This window comes from Episyrphus balteatus, chromosome 2 (assembly GCF_945859705.1).
Source record: "Episyrphus balteatus chromosome 2, idEpiBalt1.1, whole genome shotgun sequence".
Lineage (NCBI taxonomy): Eukaryota > Metazoa > Arthropoda > Insecta > Diptera > Syrphidae > Episyrphus > Episyrphus balteatus.
Genome location: NC_079135.1, coordinates 14126723 through 14149964, shown reverse-complemented (window position 1 = coordinate 14149964; position 23242 = coordinate 14126723). Strand labels below are relative to the sequence as shown.

Genomic DNA, 23242 nt, shown 5'->3' with positions numbered 1-23242 from the left:
TTCGCTCGAATCCTGTGCCTTTCCACTCTACATTGTTGCTCAACCACAATGTAATGAATAGAAAAAAGAAAAAAATCATTTAAATAAAAAAACCAATTCTATGAATGAATATACTCGAAAATGACCACTTTTGCCCCCTCATTAACGTTCCAAACATTCAAATAAGCTCATCCGCCCTTTTGCTTTAGCCACAATAAGGACCTTTTCCCCATTATTACTTTGCTATCTCCAAAAACATAATATAAACTCTCATCCGTCGTACACTCAACTTATACAATAAACTATAAAGAGAGTGTAACGGAGATTGTGTATAACTGTGAAATGAAAACATAAAACACACATCGAAATGGTCAATAATGACCACTAACACCCTGACCGCAAAACCATAGCTGCCACTGTTCGGTTCGGTTGCCGCACTACTCAATCCACTTCCACTTCCAGTTCCAGTTCCGGTTCAAGTTTCTCTCTGCTGTTGTTGTTGAAAGAATAGTGTTTTTTTGAGGGGGGGCGGGGAGATGTTCCGGGCCAGGCTTAATTTTCATTTTGTGATGATCCTTAACCGAAATATCCTGGTTTCACTTTTATGCATATACTCGTTTTCTAGTTGTTGTTGTATTATTCCATTGTTTTGTATCTCTGATGTGTATCTTTGTGTGTGTCTGTGTATAGGTTTTGTCGTCCTTGTGTTGTTGTTGAATGTTGAATTGGTTGCCCCTTGCCACAAACTATATATATATTTATCTATACAAAGCCATCATCGTGTCCTGGGTTTTGGATTCTGGTACTAATGGCTTCCTCCTCCTCCTTTAGAGAGTCCTTTTCTAAACTCCTACTCCAACACTCGAACTCCTTTTTCTCATCTCTTCTAAATGTCGATATAGGGCGTTTTGGTTTAATATATTTTTTTTATTTTGTTGCTTGTTGTTAGGGGCATAATGTAAATTGGAACCTTGAATGTGGTCGGTCCTCTATACCCGATGACGAGTATTGTGATGCTATGTTCGGTTGTGAGTCCTTCGACGATTTGTGGTCGAATCGTGGTGTGAATAGCTTGTTGTGCGATTATTATTGCTTTGGTTGCAGTATTCCGCCTGAAAGTATACACATAGAAAAAAAGGATACAATTGAGTATTATATAGATATAGACTATAGATGGATATATGTTTTGTGTGTGTGTTTTTGGAGAATATGGGATATAATATAATCGATACAAATATAGTTAACACAATCCTCCCAAAATTTTGGTTTTGCATATATACGAGCAATACGAGCATGTATTTAGATGTGGTTATGGCCAAAAAGTATCTGATAAATATTTATGAGAAATTATTTTTTGGGATTTTGAAGGAATTGTTGATATATCGATAAGGTTGTTTTATTTTGTATGCAGTTTTTTTTAATTTTATCCATAGAATCACATTAAAAAAAAGTGTCTGTCTAAATTTTTTAGAAATCATTCAAATTAAGGGTTGCCACTTTTTTCTTTCAACTTTTATCACAAGTTTATTATTTATTCATCAATTTTCTGTCCTCACTCTAAAACTTTGCAGAAAAAAAAAATACATGTAGTGTGTTAATTAATATCGTACTTTTGAAATATCAAAAAATGTTTTCAAGGCCGTTATTAACGTTACTTGCCATAGAACCTTTTTCTTAAAGTCTGATTTTCTAGAAAACAACACGACCGATTTCAATGAAAAATATTGTATAAAAACGTTTTAGTATCTGCAAAATTAAAATTAAAAAACAATTTCAATAAAACTATTTTTTGGATTTTAAGGGGTCTGGCCGCCCTAGAAGACCGAAAAATTAACTTTCTTGTTTTTAATTAATTAATTAAAAACTATAGGCAGGAATATTTTTTAGCTCAATATCAAAAAGGATTTCAAGAATAACATCAACATGGTAAAATTGAATTTAAAAATATTGGAAAAAGGCACCTTTTTATAGTAAGCCAACAATTTTTTTGTTGGCATTTTTGACCAACATTTTTCAAGAAAAACATTATTAAAAAAAAAACTAATGCAGCTATTACAAAAAATCTACTTTACAGTTTAGATATTTTATTCAAAAATATTTAGTAAAAATTTAAAAGCAATCGGATAAGTAGTTTTCGAGATCTCGAAGGTACCAGGTCAGAAAATGTAGTTTCGAGATAATCGAAAAGAAAAAAAGTCGACCGCCTGTTGTAGTGGCGCAATCTTCCTTTCGAAAAAGCCCAATTTTGAAAGTTTCGATACGCAATAGGTCTTAAAATGTTCATTACAGTTAAGGGGTTAATTGAAAATAAATTAAAAAAAAAAAAAATGAACAAAAAAATTATAGGGTGGCCTGACCCTTTAAAAAAGGTTAAAAATTTTTGTTTGAAATTTTTTGAAAACGGACCGAAGAATTTTATTGAAACTTTGTTTTTATGTATTTTACTAAATGGTGTATTTTTTTAAACTACTCTAACATTTTTCAAAAATGTTTGCTCTCAAAATATTTTGTTGTACAATAATTTGAAAATCGAAACCTTTTAAAGGGGTGTTTTTATAACTTTAAACAAAATTTTATATTAATTTTTAAGATTTTTTTGTTTAAATTTCTTTTAAAAAAAAACTTTTATGAATTATTATTAAAAAGCTAAAATATTCCAAGCATTTTTAACGTAAGAGGAAGGCTGTGCTACCCAGTCGTGCATTTTATTTTCTACACTTCTTAAATTAATTTTATAAAATATACATCATCTTTATAAAATGAATCAAATGCAACACCGAAAGCAGGTTGAGGAACCCATTTTTGGCTTTCAATTGATATTTTCTCAAGAACCTTGAAAAGCCAAATATCATATCTTACCAATTTTGAATATAATTTAATTTGGCTTTTAAGAAATTTTGGTTGAAGTGTATAGTGTATTTAAACATCTCCAACATCACATAGTTTTAGAAGGATACCTACAATTTTGTATTTAAAAAAAAAAAAACATTTAGAATAAGATTTCGCTTGAATAATCATCTTTTGCCCTATTTCATTAAAGTCTTTTAAATGTCTTACCTGAGTTTCCTTTATCCTGTTAAAAACTCACATAACTCTAACTCTCAGATATCCCATAAAACAATATAAAATTATTCCTTCGAACCCAAAATAATGTTAAGATCTTTTAAGACTGACATTCCTTCGCCCAAGAGAATATAATATATTTTCTATTGTCCTCTCAAAACAACACTTTACGAAAGCAATAATTTGAAATTCAAATTTTACTCTCTCTTTCCCATCATTGATCCAACAATCATAGAAATATTTTATACTTCCATCCCCCCAAAAACATCCTTCGCCCTTCTATATCTATTTCGAAATATGAAAAACAATAAATCGTTTGGCATGTTGAAATGATTTAAAATTAATAACACAACAAAATGCCAAGTTGTCCTGCCACTGCCACACCGAGAAACCATTATAGCCACCAAAACACACACACACACACAAAACAATATCTGAAGTCATAGCTGTCGCTCTGCAAACTGCAACTTGAACTGCCTCTGACAATGTTGCAGATCCTAGAAAATTGATTATAATTTTCTGTTGGTTGCTTGTCGGCCATCATAAATGTCTGTCCGTTCGTATTATAATTGTGTCGCAGGACTTCTCTGCTTCTACCTCTCTGCCATGAAACTATAAGGACTGCCCGGAATCATTAGGAGACCACTCTTGTACCGTTCCTGCTTTTTGCTATCATTACACAGATATTTGTTTCAGTTGCAGCTGCATTATGAGGAATTAATGTGAAACTATCCGAATCCGTATCCGGTGTTGCTTCTGATGGCGGGCATGATGGCGGACGGATGTTGATGGTGCTTCCATGACCACATTTTCACCTCTTTGCTTAGAAATTATCCTGAGTGGAATGCTTGCTAATGCTTTGGCACACTGCTACGAGTACTTGGCAGACAGTTGGTACCGTTAAGGACTAGGAAGGTAGGGAGGGGTGGTGTACAACAAGAAGTGAATAAAATATGAATATTTCATATTTTCGCTGTTGCATTTGGCTCTTTTTATTTTGTGCGAATGCTCTCTGCGATTGCCCCACGAACGAACGATTCTGATTCTGGAGCATCATGCACAAGTAATTTTGCGGTCATTCGTTAGAAAGGAGATTGGTGTTGCTTTCACCATCAAACCCCTTCTCCTACTCTTCTAGATTGAAATAGGTAGTCGTAGTATTATATCCTTTCAGCTTGACTTTGATGGGTTTTCTGTGTGCGCATTAGGAGTATAGTGGGATTTGTTAGTGTAGGAGTAAGGAGTTCTTATGATATGATGAATGGGAATTAATGAGTTGCTTTTGGAACGTTTTGCGGTTTGTGTTTCCATCAGGGATATGAACCTACCTCACAAAACCACCGCTAGTGTTGTGTTTTCCTTAATTAAAAAAAAATACCAAATGGAAGAACTATTGAAATAACACCGAGTAAAATGGAAGGAGGAGAAGAAAAAATTGAATTATAAATGTGAGAAATCTATGTGAGAACTCTTTTGAAGAAAGTGTAGACAAGTTTGAGTGTTGGCGTAAAGGAGCTCTCTGTTGCACTTCACTTGGTTATAGTTGAGGTGGTGTTATGTTGCACATTTTTATGGATGTTTTTTTCTGTTATTTTTCGTAGAGCATAAACATAGATTAATCTCGGAATGCGAAAACTTTAATAAATAATTAATGGACTTTGCTACACTGAGTGTCGGAGTAGCATATTGCTACGAAAGATTAATACAAAAATGAATTAAAATTTTTGATTTATTTGAAAATTTCTGAAATTTTGACATTTCAATAAGAACAAAATATACATATACACATTAGGGCGTTCGTTATTTAGGTTTTTTTCGGGAATCAAGTTCCTAAGTGGAAAAACTATTTCTAAATACCTAACAAAAAAAAATCCCGTAATTTTTTCAGATTTTTATTTTGACGCTAGATGGCGCCCCAAGAGGGTTAAAGTTTTATCTCATTTGAAATAGGTATATGTTGACTTATTAGGCCATTTTTTTAGATATAGCCTAAATTAAAAAAAATATTGATGAGGTTCTATTTTATATTAAACCCCTAGTCCTAGATAAATGATTTATACCTTTTTGAAAAGGGTGTTTAATATAGAATAGAGTCTCATCAAAAAATTTTACATTTAGGCTATATCTAAAAAAATAGCCTAATAAGTCAACATACCTATACCTATTTCAAATGAGAAAAAACTTTAACCCTCTTGGGACGCCATCTAGCGTCAAAATAAAAATCTGAAAAAATTAGGGGAATTAGGGGATTTTTTTTTGTATTATTTAGAAACAGTTTTTCCACTTAGGAACTTGATTCAAAAATAACGAACGCCCTAATACACATACATATTTGGTTCCGTGTCGTTTGTGACATTCTGTTTAGTGAACATTTTAAACATTGGCAATAAATATAAAATTGAAGCAATACAATATAGTGTGTGAATGAAATAGTGAATATGATGAAGGTTTTTTTGGTGTTAACCATCATTTCTTGTCAAGTGAAAATTTTCAAAGAAATAGTAATTTAAAAAATGCCAAACACACATGAAGTTCCTTGGAAATGTTTGAAAATATTTTTGATAAGAAACGAAATAGCTTTCAATATTTTCTTGTGATTATTCAAAATGTTTTTTTTTGTTTTTTATTTTAAATGAAGGTACTCATTTTTTGATGTTTAAGTAAAATCTGAAATATTCAGTGGAGGTTAGTCTTTCGTACACTTTTATTCTGAGGTCTTTTCTTTTGTTCTTTTATTTTGATGAAAGGGTGTTTTTTTTTAACATTGAGTGTGAGAATTTTAATTTAATTTTTTCTGTAAAATTTTAGTAAAGCAATAAATCATTTAACACAAACTACACAAGTTGTATAAAACTGGACTTAGAAAATCCTTTTTCTTTTTGTATCTTTTACAATATGCACGAAAAATACTTTTTTATCATATTGCACATATTTCATTCGTTCGTTTCGTTTGTCCACAAAACGAAGTGTTAAATTTGTTTTCTTTGATAATAATGAGTTAAAAAAAAAAAAATTTAGGCTTCTTATTGCATTTTTTTTTAAATAATAATAGGTACCCATAAAAAATTTTTTTTTTTAATTTTTTGAAAAGAAACAAAAATTGGTATAGCGGACCAGTGAAAATAAAAAAAAATTATAAGCAGCATATGGATGGTTGGAAAATTTAGGACAAATGGTATATGAAAGTGGAAACAAAATTGCCCACAAACAGATCAGGGGAAAGGGAGACGGGTGTCAAAAATCGTGGTTTCTTACGATTTCTGTCAAAAGTAGAACTTCTATCGCCAAAAAGTTTAATACAAAAGTTGTAGATAGTAAAAGTGTCTACAACTTTTGCTCAAACCATTTTTTTTTGTATTACCTGAAAAATATTGAGAAATATTTTTATCTTTTACAAAAATAGTTCTATTTTAACAAAATTTTGTTAAACATACTTTAAAATGTTTTGTGAGCAAAAAGTTAATTTTTGGATTTTTGACGAATTTAATTTGAAAAAATAGGCTATTTTTCAACCAAAAAAGTTTCCAAAAAATTGTTTGATTTTTGAAAAGTTTGGAATGCGTTTATTTATTCAATTAAAAACTTTTATTTAAGATTGTGTGGAATAACTATACTTTTGTTTTAGAAAATATTGAGAAAAGTTGAAAAAAAAAAACGATTTTTCGGTAAATGACAGTAATATTGGGGAGAAATAACTTTCTATAGAAAACAAATTATAGTTTTCTAATGGCCTTTGACCTTTTTAATTTGAATCTAACATAGCGCTAACGTGCAAGGTTTTTGAGTTATTGAATTTTGAACGTCCAAAACACTATTTTTTTGATGTTTTGGCATGATAATATCTTTAAAACGTGATTTGATAGAATTTTTTTGATTTCAGATTCGAGCTCAGAGCATAAATGCTATTAGAAAATATACTTTGATTTCCATAAAAAAAAAAAACTTTTTGACCAGTGAAATCGAACAAGGAATTCGATTTTTTCTGCCCTGTTCGATGAAAAAAAAAATCAAAAATTGGTACCGGTGGTAAATACCGTTTTTAAAAAATTATATTATCAACAAATTTTGTTTTTAAGTGTTGATTATTTTTTTATCCTACCTACATAAATAGGTACAATTTAAATTTTTTTTTATCCAAAACATGATTTTTTAATTTAAAAAAATTTGTTTAAATAAACATTAACATAACATAAACATAAACATTTGTAAATGCGTTAAATAAAAATGCATATTTAAAGAATCTGAAAGGCTTAAAAAACCATGATCCTGAACTTTGCAGACAATTTGTCTGCTGAGGTTTGGACAGCCACCAAAGTCGCAAAACTGGTCTGATTTTGAAAAATTAAACGGCATTCGCTTCGTTAAATAAAAATCTAGGGGCGATATTTTTTAGTTTTTTTTATTTGTCTTAACAAAAAAGTTATGGCCAAAAAACACAAAACCCACCAAAAAATTAATTTAAAAATTTTTGGACTTTCGTCACCACTGTAATAATAGACACATTTTTATAAAATTAACGCCATTCGCTTCGTTAAATAAAAATCTAGGGGCGATATTTTTTAGTTTTTTTTTTATTTGCCTTAACAAAAAAGTTATGGCCAAAAAACACAAAACCCACCAAAAAATTAATTTACAAATTTTTGGACTTTCGTCACCACTGTAATAATGGACACATTTTTATAAAATTAACGCCATTCGCTTCGTTAAATAAAAATCTAGGGGCAATATTTATTAGTTTTTTTTTATTTGCCTTAACAAAAAAGTTATGGCCAAAAAACACAAAACCCACCAAAAAATTAATTTAAAAATTTTTGGACTTTCGTCACCACTGTAATAATGGACACATTTTTATAAAATTAACGCCATTCGCTTCGTTAAATAAAAATCTAGGAGCGATATTTTTTAGTTTTTTTTTTTATTTGCCTTAACAAAAAAGTTATGGCCAAAAAACACAAAACCCACCAAAAAATTAATTTAAAAATTTTTGGACTTTCGTCACCACTGTAATAATGGACACATTTTTATAAAATTAACGCCATTCGCTTCGTTAAATAAAAATCTAGGGGCAATATTTTTTAGTTTTTTTTTATTTGCCTTAACAAAAAAGTTATGGCCAAAAAACACAAAACCCACCAAAAAATTAATTAGGAAATCAATATAGCCATGGTAAAATATGACTTAAAAAATTAGACAAAATTATGGAAACCTTTGTTTTTTTTTTGAGCTCCCCATCCAAACGAAACGAATAACTCAGCATATACCAACATATACATACATATGTAGGTACCTATCTCGCAAGTAAACATATTGTCAATTTTTTGTTTATAATACGATATGAAAAATAATAAAAAATTTCCAGCAAAAATCTGGGAAATTAAATATAATTTGAAAACAATTTAAAATTTTCTGAGAACTCAAGAAATATGCATAAAGTGTGATATGACTCTGTTTTTCATTTAAACTCATTAAAACCATATCGACTGATTTCCGACAAAGTCAACACATAATAATGAAAATTCTCAACAACAACCCAGAATCAATAAAATCAAACAATTTCCAGAAACAATTAACTAGAAATTCCCTTGATACAATACAAACGTGTTTTGTATTGACAAAAAAACAAAAATAATTAGATTCATTTTCAAAACCAGCTGTCAAAAATCTCATCTCATTACTTTCAAAATTTAATTCCTTCCAACCGCACAATTGCATTTCTCGCATTTGTTTATACCCACAAACAAAATAATAATAGAATCTAAAATTGGATCTCATTTTCCTTATTCTCATCAAAAACACCCCCAATTCACCTCCTTACCACCCTCCCTACATCCCTTTTCTAAACTTAATAAACAGAATTGAAGATTTCTCTAACAACAGCAAACTTCCTTCGACAAAATTCAATTTTCCGCCAAATTAAAATAAGCTTAATAACTTTGTTCGAAGATTATACACACATAGTTGAATATAAGTAGAGTCCCCCGTTATACTGGAAAATTTCTATTCTACTAGTTTCGAAAATTCAGCATCATCTCGATGCTAGAAGGAAGAAAGTAAAGGAAAGGAAGAAACAACCTTCATTTCAATAATTGGAAATCAGGAAAATTGAACCACATTGAGTTCATCATTTTGTGTTCAAACAAACAAAACGCTCGCAATTCTCGGGAAAGGGCACCAATGCATATCAAAGAATGACTCAGAGAGAGAGAACTATTAGGGTATATGCAATTGCATGAGCTACATTGTCGTACAGTCATCGTACTTGGCATGGTTAATCTCAGAGTGCACCCAGGAAAACAATGATTGCGCGTCTAATGACTTTTAAATTGATATTTGCTATCGTTTTACAGTCAACGCCCGCAAATTGCTCCATCCCCAAAACCCTCCAATTTCTACCCATTAATATGAACGTACACATCTACCGCAACAACCTCATCATCATCATTCGGATGCATCACAAACAGATGATGCAATTTGAAGCAAGCAAACTAATGCCTCGAAGGACCCAAAGCAAGCAGAAAATGCTTACAAAGGCGAAAACTCGCGAATATACTGGAGGAGGATATAGGGTTTATATTGTTGCTACGAAACGATGTTAAACAGAGTACCCTTTTACACACACACACACACATACAAAAAAAACACACAAATTGAATGATTTTGCAGAAAGTGCACCCAGGAATCTGGGAAAAACTATTATTTCAGCCAGATGCTGACTGGCAAAACACAGGTTCATTACTTTGGAAAATACGAACAGAAACCAAGGAACCATTGGGAAATTATTTCTGAATCTAGCGGAAGGACTCTTGAGTCAAGGACCTCTTTTCCCAACCAACTTCAATGTCATCATATAGAGTAGGAATGGAGAATTTTGTTGCTGCGCTCACTTACATTCATCGGTAATCACGGTGGAAAATGTCAGTAACAAAGTAGTTTTCTGCAAAAAAAAAACACAGCCCCAAAAAAAAACACACACACTCCAATACACCGTCAAGGACATTTTATACTATACTTTTATATAGGTTTGATGGGAGTACTTACATTCGTCCTGCATTCACATTTGAGGACCCACTGAACCGCAATGAATTTATTTTCGATTTGAATTTGCCGAGACTGCAGCATTTCCTGATCGATTGGCTCCAGTGATTCACTGTCCCAAAGATCCTGTCCACTTTCAGCAAATCTAAAAGGGTCACCAGCTTTAAGTGGACATAAGACTTCAACCTTGATAAAATAGAAGAAGAAAAAAAAAATAAAAAAAAAAATCAATTTGATTTCCTCAAAGGACATTCAAAAAGGATGTCATATAAGATAGTATGGATTCTATGTGGAAGGTAAAAAAAAAAGGACGAATGTACTCACTTGTATTGTAGTTGACACAGAAGGCACACAACATTTGTTTGAATGATGACATCGTCCGCATGTCTTTGGACGATACAATTTCCTTGAGACACATGGTCCCAAGCGAATTCTCGCAGGACCTAATCTTTGTATACTTCGGCACTCGTGTCCTTTCTAAAAAACACAAGAAAAAAGGATGAAAAAACAAATAGAATTTCAAATTGATTTAGTTTTTTTTTTTTTTTTTGTTATTGAAATTTACATTTTTATTGGGATTATAAAAAGAAAATGTCCTTAAGGATATACATTTTATATAATTTAGGTACATATTGTCTTACCCTTATTCTATGCTCGTGCGTTGTCAGTGCAGCAAAACTACTATCGACTAAATTACTAAATTTATTGTCATCACATTTGCGGTTCTCACAGAAACGGATATTGCTCAACTTGTGGCATCCGGCTGTTGTGCTAGTCACTCGAGTTGATATACCAATGCCGCAGGACTCTGAGCATGGTGTCCACGGACTTGATGATGTGTTGTGGCATGTTGCGGTAACTGGTGAAAAAGAAGATAGGAGAAAATTCTATACATACTTTGAAAGAAAAATCAATAATTTAAAAGAGTTTAAAGTTTAAAGAGATTAGGAAGATTAATTTCAATGCATTTTGGTTGGATTAAGATGGAGTAAAATACTTTAAGGACTTAAATTGAATCGTCAGTTGTAAGAACGGAACAAGTCCACTTTTCTCCAAAATTGACTTTTTTAAGAAAATATCATCTTTAGGCCTAGACATATCTTCCAAGTTGAAAAAAATAAAAAAATTATTTTGGGTGTCAAAGTTACAGGGGTTTGAAAAATTTTATAAGTTGGAAGAACAGAATAGATACAGGATTTCAGGCTATTGATTATGTCTTAACTAAGACGTTCACGAGTTTTGATTTCAGAAAACGTTGAATGGGTTATAAGAGAAGATAAAACTGCGGAGTGCTATTAAATGAGAATGTGGAAATTGAACATTTTGGTTTTTTCAATATATCTCGTAAGCAAAACATAATTTTGATAAATTGATTTTAAAACTTGTTGTAGAGAATCAAAATGTTTTTAAAAAATTGAAACAAAAAAATTCCATACCAAAAGAGGCTAACAAAATATGAGAAAAAGTCAAGAAAAGCGATTATTTGAGTTTTTTTTTGCTTTTTTAACGGTTTTTTTTTTCGGGCTGAGATAGTCATATGTATTGCTCTAAATAAATACAGAAGATTGAATTTATTTCAAAATGCTGGGCTGAAAAAGTTTTTTCATTGAAAATTAACCGAAGAATGACCTTTCGAACCTATCTCTATTTTCCTATTTGATTATTTTATTTTTTTTTGCGCCCTTCACCCATTACAAAAGTTCTAGGGTTATCAATTTTCAACCGATGAAGAAGAAAGAAATGTAAAAAAAATTGTTTAAGAAAAAAACAGTAGGTAGGTACTTTGAAGTCGTTGCAATCATCATATCTCGCGTGTGTTTACATTTCAAAAACTGGGTTAGAGAATATTGAAAGCTTAAAAGCCAAGAAAATTTTAAAATCGGTCGAAGGAATCAGCTAATACAGTTAGTCAAAGTTACTTTCTTTTAAAAATCAAAGAAATAATTTTGTTTATGAATTTATTTTGTTTATGACACCAAAAAGTTTGGCAAAGTGGGTGCAAAATAAACATGTGTCAATATGCTGCACCCATTTTTTTGTTTTTCGATCGTGTCTTGCTAAAAAAATGAGTTCAAAGTTAACTGTTACATCTACCTCATTTTTATTTGAATGCGAAGTATTTTGGTAAGTGTTATTCTATATGCGATATCGATTAGTGTTGTGATAGAAATCTAAAAAAAACTAAATGGAGAATTCTTCTTCAGTTATTTATTAACGATATTAATAAAGTTTTGAAAATATTAGATGGTTTTTCTATTTTATTTCGGGCTAAGAACTATTATCTAAAAACTTGATATTTTTGGTAAGTTATTATTTGAACTTTAATGATTTTGTTTTAGTATACCCCGTTATTCTGCGATGAATTGAAACTTATGAGTTAGTTTATATATTCTTTAACACAATGCAACAAAAATTGGGTGCTCTTAGGTGCTCTTTAGAGAATTGAAGATCAATTAGTTTTTCACTTTCTGATAGAAAATACTCCTTAGTTTATGCAACGTTTTTTTATTTTTAAATTAAAATTACTGATGTTATTATTGTGTTTTATTTTGGGTGATCTTAATTAAGGTTGGGGAAGAGAGAAAAGAAACTGAGAATTGCGTATTAGAGATGAGGAAAAAAATTTGCGAAAAATAATGTCGACAGTTTTTGGTAAAAAATAAAAATAACAAAAACTAGGTTTATATTGTATTTTCTTGTAGGAATACTCATTTTAAACAGAAATAATAACAAAAACCACGAAAAATAATTATGGCCAGGTTTTTGATGACAATACTCCTATCCGATTTTTTTTTTTTTTTTTTTCAAAAATCCCCCCAAAAAAAATATAGGTACATATATTCGAAACATATGAAGGTGCATAGCACACCAAGGGCAAAGAGACTTGATTTTTTATTTTTAAGTTAATAATAAGTAAGTAGTAATGTGTCTGACATCTGTAAAATTGAATGACAATATATCAATAAATAGTTGCTTTTTTATCGACAAAACGTGAATTATGCATTCCATTTTTATAATGCCTGATTTTATTGGGGGAGGAAGTTGCTGAAAAATTTGACAGCGAATTTTCGGGTGCCGCAACTGTTTCACAAGGTCTTTGCCGACCAGGTTCCATCAAAAAAATTATAAAATAAATAATAGGTATACACAATTTTCAAAGAGGTTTTTCAAAAAAAAAAAAACTCGTTCAAAAAGAATTAAAAAATTATTATAAATTGAACTCGTAATTCAATTACTCGATTCAAAAACCATTTTTTTTTTTTTTTCAAACAAATATTTCGAGAACAGGTTAGTTTTTTAAAAATTTGAATTTTTCTTTCTTTGTTTTAAATTTAAACTTTTTGTTCAAAGAAGCTAGAGTTCCATAAATATCTACCATTGTTACTTGAGCTGACATGACGTGATAGCTCCGATTTGTATGAGTTGTTTTTAATGTAAAATATTAATTATTTGAATTCCGAATAATTAAATTTCCTAAACTAAAATTTATTTGTATTAAAAAAAAAAATAGTTACAAAATTTTTAATGAAAATATGTAAATATGTACTAGGTATCTACTAAAGCACTATTCACATGAGCACCAACAAGGACCAACGAATGCCGAAATATTCGCGGTTGAAGATTGAATTTGATACCGTTCACCACCAAAACAAGAATGGTTTTTGAGGTTAAGGACGCGTGAACATTTTGTTTGTTGTAAATGCAGATTGTGTGGAACGCAAATTTAGTTCGTACCAACTAGAATTTTTTTCGCGACGAATACATTTTTTTTCTCAAATTTATTTACATTTTATATTAAAAAGTGAATAAATGCACCATAAAATCAAATATAAACTATATTTCTATTGATTTGTTGAGAATTTTTGGGCTTGAAACGTTCTTAAAATCACTTATTTTCATTAATTTGTAGATCGTTGGTCGTCCTCATATGAACAATGCTTACCTAAAAGTTTTTTTCTGTGTTTAAATAAAAGAATAAAATCCAAAGTGGAAAACGGATCTGTTAACTCCTATGTTTGAGTGGCAAATGCAATTTCATCAGAATTTAAAGATTTTTAATGTTAAAGGTTTTTTACATAAAATTCAAAAATTATTTGCAAAATAATTTTGTTAATTCGAAACTAAATAAAACCAAATTCACCTTATAAAAATCAAATTCTTGAACTTTTCAGCTCATTCATATAAATTCGCATTAAAAAATTTAGGAAAGAATTTTCTCTCAATTGCCCTTAGCCCGAATACGAATACCTCAATCTTGGTAAAAGAAGTCAAGATATAAGCTTTTTAAACGGATTTTCTTGGTTGTCTTGAATGATTTTTTTTTTTCGAATTTCAAGAACATTCATTTAAGAAATACACTTATCATAAAAACTGGCCAATGTCAACAAATAAAGAATATTGTTTGGCTATGAAATCATCGATTTTTTTCTGTAGGTGGCAAGAGTTTTAATGTAAAACCAACTTCACAAATTCTTTCATACCTGATGCCCCTTTCAAATGTAACTGTTTTTCAAAAACATCCATTTTATCAATGTAAAAAAAACCCAACCTTAAATATTGGCAAATCAATGCAAAACCTTTCACAAAACCCAACCTGCAGCAAATATTCACCTTCAATCTGTCAAAGCATACCCAAACCACACACAAACAACACCTTTATAAAATATCCTTTTACCACAACTTTACTCCTTTGCAACTTTAAATTGAGTCATCCTTGTTCATAGACCATCAAATCATATAACTCTACCAACAAGAACAAAAAATCTGTTGGATATTTTTAGGAATTACTTAAATCTCATCCAAACAAAATATGACGTTGAGGTTATGTAAATACACCAAGAGCTCCAAGCTACAACAAGCTCTCCTCTAGCTACTAACTACACATGTATGTTTTAAATCATAAAATGCAGACGGTCGTGTCGGTTATGGTGTGTTCTATCTAAGGAACAGAGTGCACGTTCCTGTGTAGCTAGCAACTAACCATCATGTTATTCCACAAATACGCCATCTGGTGTGAGCAGACCATTTTGATGCCAAAGCGTGTGCATGCATTCAAAATTTAAGCACCCTCTTTTAGGGATACGGGTTATTTCCCAGAGAAAACATAGGAACACAAAAAAAAAATGAAAAAAAAAAATACTTTCTCTCTCTTACCATCAGCTGTTGGATTCTCACAGAGCCACATTTTACAACAATGGCCAGGCACTTCGACAAGACGTGGTGATCTGCATGAAATTGTATCCTCCGGCGCTGGCAGTTGCTCCTTTGGACATAGCGACGAGCAAGCATGTCGTCCATTCTGTACAGGAAAATATAAGTATACACAGTATAAAGTAAAAGAATGAAAGCAACAAATTACAGTAAAGGAACAAAATAAGGAACACTCTGTGTACTCCATAAAGGACGCAATAAAAACGACATCTATCGAGGAGAAGAGCTCTCTCTTTTTCGTTGAGAACTCTGTGAATATGGAGACAGACGTTGTTTTTACTGCCTTTAGGCTACCCACATAGCCAGAACAACAGAGTGTGCAGGAAAAAGGATACAAAAAAGGACCAAACTCAAAATGTTAAGTCAATCCAATGGTTGAAATGGCAATGGGAGTGGTTTTTTGTTGGGAAGATGGTTTTGTTATTCAAGAACTCAAAAAAAAAGGAGTGATTTCTTCACGCGGAAGACTACAAATTCATAGAATATCATACCATGTTAGAGAAGGACTTTTTATAATAGGAGAGAATATGGAGACAAAATAAAAGAAGGAAAAAGAACATAAGGATTGGAAGGACGACGACTCTTTTGGCTTTTGTCCGTTGCGGAATTGGCTGCATATAAATCTTACCTCGCAGACACATTGTGTTTTACAATCCAATTTGAATGTCTGTCCATGTGAATAGGTGATGCTTCCAACTGTGCAGTTCGCTATTGTTGTTGTAGTTGTTGTCCAGGAATCCACCGAGAAGAAAGACAAAACAAAAAAAAAACATACAATAATAAAACATTTATATACCATATGATGCGAGTACCGTATAGGGGCGACAATAATATGCAAATTTTTTGTGAATAAATTTCTTAGTCTTCTACAAAAAAAAAATAGAACTGGAACACGAGACGATAATTTAGCAGTAAATTGGCCAACACCACAGAATGATATGTGGAGTTGAAGGTATAACTTAGAGATATTGTGGAGATGGTAATAGATGAGAAAATTGGTTATTTTTTTTGTTATGACCATATGAGTCTCGGGCTGTAGGGAGATTGTTATTTAGATATTATTTTACCAATTTAACAAAATGAGAACTTGGGACTGGAAAATTGGAATAGTTGTGTGTCCACAAATAATGTTAATAAAATAGTAAGGAGAGAAAGTCATCAAAATTATTCTGTGAGTATCAGCATGAGTTTAATAAGATACTCCCATTTTCTACAACACAAAACTTGATTTTCTATATAATAGTATACCTTGTTATGGACATTGGGTGGCTGATAATGCACATACGAGCGCATAAATTTTTCTTTTATAGCAAGCAATAAACTTAAATACCACATAAGATCAGGTTCGTATGTCAGCTCTTTTGTTTTCTTTCCAAACTTTTTCTAATGAGAGTAAAACTTTTTTTATAATGTAAAATTACTGCCTAAAACAAATTGATATCAAGATGAAATAACATTATTTCTGTTGATCTACACAAAATATTGCTAAAAGCTTCAATTTCCATTCTATGGTTGTTTTTTAATCGAGTTCAAACCTATTTTCAGTGCAAACATAGTTGTATTTATCTAATATATTCAACTAGTTTAAAAGATCAAACCAAAAAATTTAGCAAAAATTCAAATTCAATAGCGTTTAGCGTGGTTATTAGTCTTTCAATTCAAGTGTAGTTAGTTTGTAAACAGGCATAAAGTATAAATATTTGTTAACTCAAATTACTGTAGAGAGTTTAGCTTGTAAAAAAATAACCGTCAGTACCATGAAATCAACAAAATTGAAATTTTCGTGTACTCATTTAAGTTCTTAAGATATTTGCAGAATTTTGAATTTTTTTTTATTATCTTTTACTACAATTTTAAGCAAACATTTGAAAACTACTTATTGTTTAAAGATATCTTGTATGGAAACATTGAACATTTTGCTCAACATATAGTGGAAAACCTGATAAAGGTATAAAACTATGTAGCCTTGTACAAAATTAATTTCTTTTTAAAATGCTTCTTGAAATAGGATTCAATAGCCAGATTTAATTTTAAATGACTTAGACCTCTTTTAAAAAGTGTCTTTAAATATAAAATTAGTTATTATTTTTTTTTTTTCCTAAAACTACCGATGGGTGTTTAGCCCTCTGTAGGCACACCTCTTTTTTGCGAATTTGGTTTATACTTTTTCATGGAGCTAGAACTTTTTTCGGTCTCACTATTTTATGGAGAATCATACATGAAATTGATGTAAAATTTTCCGAGGAATTCGAATACCTACTGTATTCACAATTCCAAAAAAATGTATTTTCACTCTTATAAAGACACTTTTCTGTGACCACTTTTCATTTTCGTCCTGCCAAATTCGCACCCGTGTGCCGACAGAGGGTTAAAATAAACGTTTTTAAGAATAGACTTCACAAAATCACCTATCCTGTGGTTCTAGCTGAGTCTAGAGAGAACTAATTCATAGGACTCCTTAGAAAGTTTGGACATCTTGTAGAATAGCTTTATGAAAAAATATTCTCAGCAATTTTTTTTGAAACGTTGGCTGATGACAAACAGAGTTGGAATTTTTGAAAAAGAAAGCAATTTTTGAAGAAAAAAAATAATTTTATGGAAAAATATCAACTTAACCCTTAAATGCATGAATTTTCCAATTTTGAAAAAAAGTTACTCAAATAACACTGGTCAACAAAATTTGACTTTTTTTTTTGCCACAAGAACCAACATATCCTTCTCTAGTAGTTTTTGGGGTTCTGAATCCGTATCTGAAAAATTTTATTGGCCTCCGTTTTTGAAATATTACAGTTATAAAATGCTAAAAAACGTCATTTTGGCTATTTTCGAGTTTTTTTTATGTGGGGTAATTCATTATAAACAGATTTGTAACAGTGATTATAAGAACAGATATTCTTCTTTCAAAAACTGTTTAAATTTACCCGATATCTCTTTTATTGCTCGAGATATCTTAAGTTTCAGTTAATAAGCCAAAGAGAAACTAAACTTAATCTAAAGTTTGAGTCACTGGTCACAGAATTTATGCCACAAGAACCAAAACATACTTTTCTGAAGGTTTTTGGGTTACTGAATTCGAATCCGCAATCAGAAAAATTCTATTAGCCTCCGTTCTTGAAGTATTACCGTTATAAAAAAAAACCTTTTTTTGCATTTTATAACTGTAATATTTCAAAAACGATGGCTAAAAGAATTTTTCTAATTGCAGATTCGAGTTCACCAACCCAAAAACCTTCAGAAAAGTATATTTTGGTTCTTGTGGTAAAAAATGTTTAATTTGGTTGGCCTGTGTTTTGTTTCTGATTCAAAACCGCTACTTAAATTTTAAATATCTCGGGCTGTAAAAGAGATATCGAAAATATTTAAACATTTTTTGAAAGAATAAAACCAGTTCTTATAGGCAAATTACAAATTAATTCATAATGAACTACCCCACATAAAAACAGAGCCTCGAAAACAGCCAAAATGACGTTTATTGACATTTTGTAACGGTTATATTTCAAAAACGGAGGCCAATAACAATTTTTTGACTTCAGATTCGAGTTTGGTTGTTGTGGCAAAAACCTTGTTGACCAGTGTAATTAAAAATATTTAAAAAATTATTTCGCAAAATTTCATTTGTTTGCCCTTTTTATGACCTTCAATAAAATTCTCTTGCATTTTAATATTTAAAATTTTTTTGTTTCCATATTTAATAGGTTATATATTTACGATTTTTTTTCATATTTTTGAATTAGAAAATTACGGATAAAATTACTCTTTTTAAAATTTACAAAAAAAGTCTGGGTTCCAAAATCAAAGCGGTTTTAGACAAAAATCGGTTTAGGTTGCTTAAAAATTAATAAAATGTTTAAAAAATAATTAATAAATGTTTTTTTATCAACAATATATACCCCAAACAATTAATTCATTCACAAAAAAATGATATATTTAATCAATTTTATTTTAAATTACAAAATTAATTTTTTAAAGAAAAATAAAGTTTTTGAAGAATACCAATTTTGGAGAAATATGAAAGTTTGAAGAATAAATTAAGTTTTGGAAAGAAATCACATTTTATGACGCAAAATGAAATTTTTGAAGAAAAATCAAGTTTTTTTTCGAAGACAAATGAAATTTTTGAAGAAAATCAAATTTTTGAAGAAAAACTAAATTTTTGAAAAAAAAAAAATTATGCTGATTCTCCGGAGAACTCTCAAAGAATAAAATCAAACATTCGCAAAAGCACTGTCGAGAATGGATGTCGAATGTTAACATAACTAAATCTAAAGCAATGGTATAGGTCTAAGAAGGGTAGTAAGAAACGAAAAATCGTTTTTTTTTGTTTTAAGAAATTATGAGTTGGAAACAGATAAGTCTTTTGAACATTAATATCAGCAGTAATATAATTATGAATGAAAAAATGTAAAAATTTAAAGTTCTGGACACAGATAAATATATATCACAAGATCTGTGAGAATAATTTTTTAACGAAATATACTCAAATGAAACAATTCAATGCTTTTTAGAACTAGAGCTGAAATATTGATATTGAACTAAAAATGTAAAAGAAAACCCATACAAAAATAAAAAATTCTTTTTAAAATTAATACACTTTAAGTGAATTAAAAACAAAAATGAAAAAATACAGATGCCTTCAAGGACTTTATCCATATTTTCGCATTGTCTGCTTAATATCACAAAACACTTGTTTAATTACTATATAAATCACATCTCTCACCAAAATGCTTCAATTAACAATTATGTTGCAAAATTCTAACACTTTTATGGCTCAAAGTTTATAAGAACCTTTAAATCTAAAAAAAATGAACCCTTAAACCCTTTTAACTTAAAAGATTCAACCATAAAATAAAATAAAAAATGTCCTGCGAGTATTCTCATAAAAAAAAAAAAAACAAAATTCCTTATTTTTTTTTTTATATTAACTTAACTCCAAGATTATAAAGTGAGACTGAGAGAGAAAACCCAGTCACAGCATATTCATTAACCCCTTTTTTTTTGTCCTTAATAATGAAGAAATAAGATGAAAAAGTAAATATAATTCTTGATTTGGCAGTCAAATTTTTGCTGTTTCCAGTGAAATTTTGGTTTAAGCAGATTTTCCTTTTAGAATCATTTTGCCAACAAAACTTAAAAACTTTTGCAATAAAAAATTTATTTTTATTCTAATTTAATTATGAAGTTTCTTTTGCAAAGTCCTTTAAGCTAAAAGAGAGAAAAACGGGGCCAAGAGTGAAAATTGTTGTGTCGTAAAAGGCCTCTCAGAAAAGAGACTTTACATGATGGAAAATCACATCTTGTCCCCTCCTCCGTGAATGTAGCAACTTTATTAAAGTGCTAAACTGCAAATCACAGTCTCATACCTATAACACATAAAAAAAGGTCCTTCCATGGATCACACAGAAAGGAACAGAAATTTGTACGTTGATTTGTTGTTTATGTGAATGATGGTCATAAGAATCTGCCATAAAACTTTAGCCATTGATGCCCTTTACGTTCATTCCTTATATACCTACCTACCTCCTATACATTATACCCAAGTGAATTTGTGTATAGGGAAAGATTAAGATGAGAAAATGTGTGTAAATCTTCTTCCAGGTCATGCCTCTCCAGCATGTCATCATCATCGCTTGTAATTTTGATCCTTTTACTTCGTTTTTGTTGTTTTCGACTAAGGACCAAGACGAATAGGTGGAGGAGCAAAAAGTTCGCATTTGATATGCGGACGAGGTCATCACTTCACTAAACTTTTTACATCGAAATCTTTTACGTATATAACGGTACATACGTTATAACTTATAATACAACATGATAAGTTGCTGTGGACTGAAGAAAATACAAGCTTTACCTTGCCTATACTAGTACCTCTATATTGAGTTCCTTAGAGAAGCATAACACACATCACACAAGAGATGGGGCTTTAATAAAAATTGACTGGCATCCGGTATTCAGGACATGCACAATGAATATATTCCCTGCATGACCAGGATAAAGATTCCTTCTTTTTGTTTTCGGTTTTTTTTTTTCTCAACATTTTCTATATCTCTTTACACCTTCGACACACACACTACTGATAGGCATTTCGTGTCCTCTTATAATGTTGTGGTCCTTAAAAAAAAAAACGAAGAAAAAACATAAAAGACCAGATATCCTTTGAGTTACATTGAGAAGAAATCCTTTCACTGCGGCAGAGGAGATCTAATGTCCTGATAGAGTGTTGGAAGGACTAAATGGAATCCCACGTGAGAAAACAAAATAAAAAAGAGTTACCTTTGATAGGCAAAATGCATATAGATATGATTTCTAAGAATTTTCTAACAAAGGATTCGTGACTTTATGTCTTAAAGACCACTTGGAAAGAGGACACACACTTGGTTCAATATTAACTTTGTGTATCCTTTTCTTGGTCATGTTTTCTTTTTTTTTTAGAAAAATTGCTTTGAAACGCATTTCTTTCTTTACTCCTACGTAAACCACTTAATTTTATAACACACGCAACTTTTGTATTATAAGATGTAAAAAGGATCGTATTTATCCTCAAGATTCAGACAGAATAGTATGCTTTCAAATGTACCTCTCAGAGTGAAAGTAGTTATTATTTCTTTTTATATCTGAATAATAACCTCTTAAAGTCCTTAAAGCCTTTCATAACATCCTTTTATATTATTAAACAGACAAGTAGTAGCTCTCTATATGTAGCAAGTGTAATTTTTATCTCCTTAGACACATTTCCTATTTTTAATATTATATGAATATTTAAAATTTATTTTTTTTTCATTCACAATTTTTTAGTTTTGCATCATGTAAGAGTAGATACTTTATCCCTGGGCTGGCGCACTTTGTGTATGAGTTACAAAAGGATATACAAAACTTTTCTACATAATATTCTTGTGTTCCCCTTGAGGCAATATCCTTTCAATAAAAACCTTCCAGCTCCATCACAATGTTCTTACTAATACTTATCCTGTTTTCTTTTTTGTTTTTAATTTTTTTTTTCTTCTTCTTTTACTTTTTCTTTTGTTTTTGTTGCTACTTCTACAAAGATATTGACAAAAAGGTAATTTCCGGATTGTTAAGACATGTAAACGACTTTTCAAGTAGAGAATTCTTATTAGAAAAGGATTTCTTTTTTCTTAAGTGGAAGTACTAAGACGAAGAGGAGAGTATTATGTTTTGTTGAAATGGCATTTTTATAGAAAAAACGTGTGTGTTTTGTTGTGTCATAAAAAGAGTAGGTAATTTTTATTAATATAGTTAAAGGATTGTACTAGATTGTTTTCATAGTGCAATTGAAAAATAATAAAACCTTCCAAGTAAAGTGTTTTATAACAATTTTGAAAAAAAAAAAAATATATGGACTTGACAGCTGTTTTGACTGAAGGGGTTAAGTTGAAAAATTATGTGCTTTAAAGTTTTCATAATATAGAGAGGAAGTCAGTTGGCTTTATGTAGGTAATATTCAATTGAAATTCTTTCAGTTCAAATAAAAATATACCTACTATTTAAATTTTTTGGTTTCTGAAAATAGATGATATTTCCTTCAGAAAATTATTTAAATATTGTGATGAACATTTAGCGATAAATTGCTTTATAGCCATTCTAATGGAAGTTAAAGTAGAAATATAAAAGATAAAAAAACAAAATCAAATAGAAATAATTTTATAATTGACAAGATATATGATTAAATATACATGTAATATTAATGTTATAAAACTTATATCATAATATTTGAATATGTTTGTTAACAATCAGAAAAGAAAGATACAGCCTGTTAACCAAAATAACATAGAAATGGGTCACTATGGTGTATGTGGAACATTTTTTTCTATGAAAAAACTTTAAATGTCAAAAACTTGGAAAAAATATTTAATCCAGTCAAATAAGGGTTTAACCTCGGAATGAATGTTAGTAGAAATTTTTTTTGCTCAATATCTTCCTTTTGCCATTCTATAACATA

At 30.3% G+C, this 23242-nt stretch overlaps 1 protein-coding gene across 2 annotated transcripts in view; it reads right to left on the bottom strand.

The window, feature by feature from the left end:
• Nucleotides 1-642: 642 nt before the first annotated feature.
• LOC129910812 (CCN family member 4) overlaps nt 643-23242 on the bottom strand; it is a 113608-nt gene continuing 91008 nt past the window's right edge. For both annotated transcript variants that reach the window (XM_055988382.1, XM_055988383.1), the window contains exons 4-9: nt 15917-15996; nt 15232-15376; nt 10719-10936; nt 10402-10554; nt 10081-10263; nt 643-1091 (exon numbers count right to left, since the gene is read on the bottom strand). In XM_055988382.1, the coding sequence (XP_055844357.1) occupies nt 996-1091; nt 10081-10263; nt 10402-10554; nt 10719-10936; nt 15232-15376; nt 15917-15996 (875 nt within the window). In that variant the 3' untranslated portion in view covers nt 643-995. The remainder of the gene's footprint in view (nt 1092-10080; nt 10264-10401; nt 10555-10718; nt 10937-15231; nt 15377-15916; nt 15997-23242) is intronic.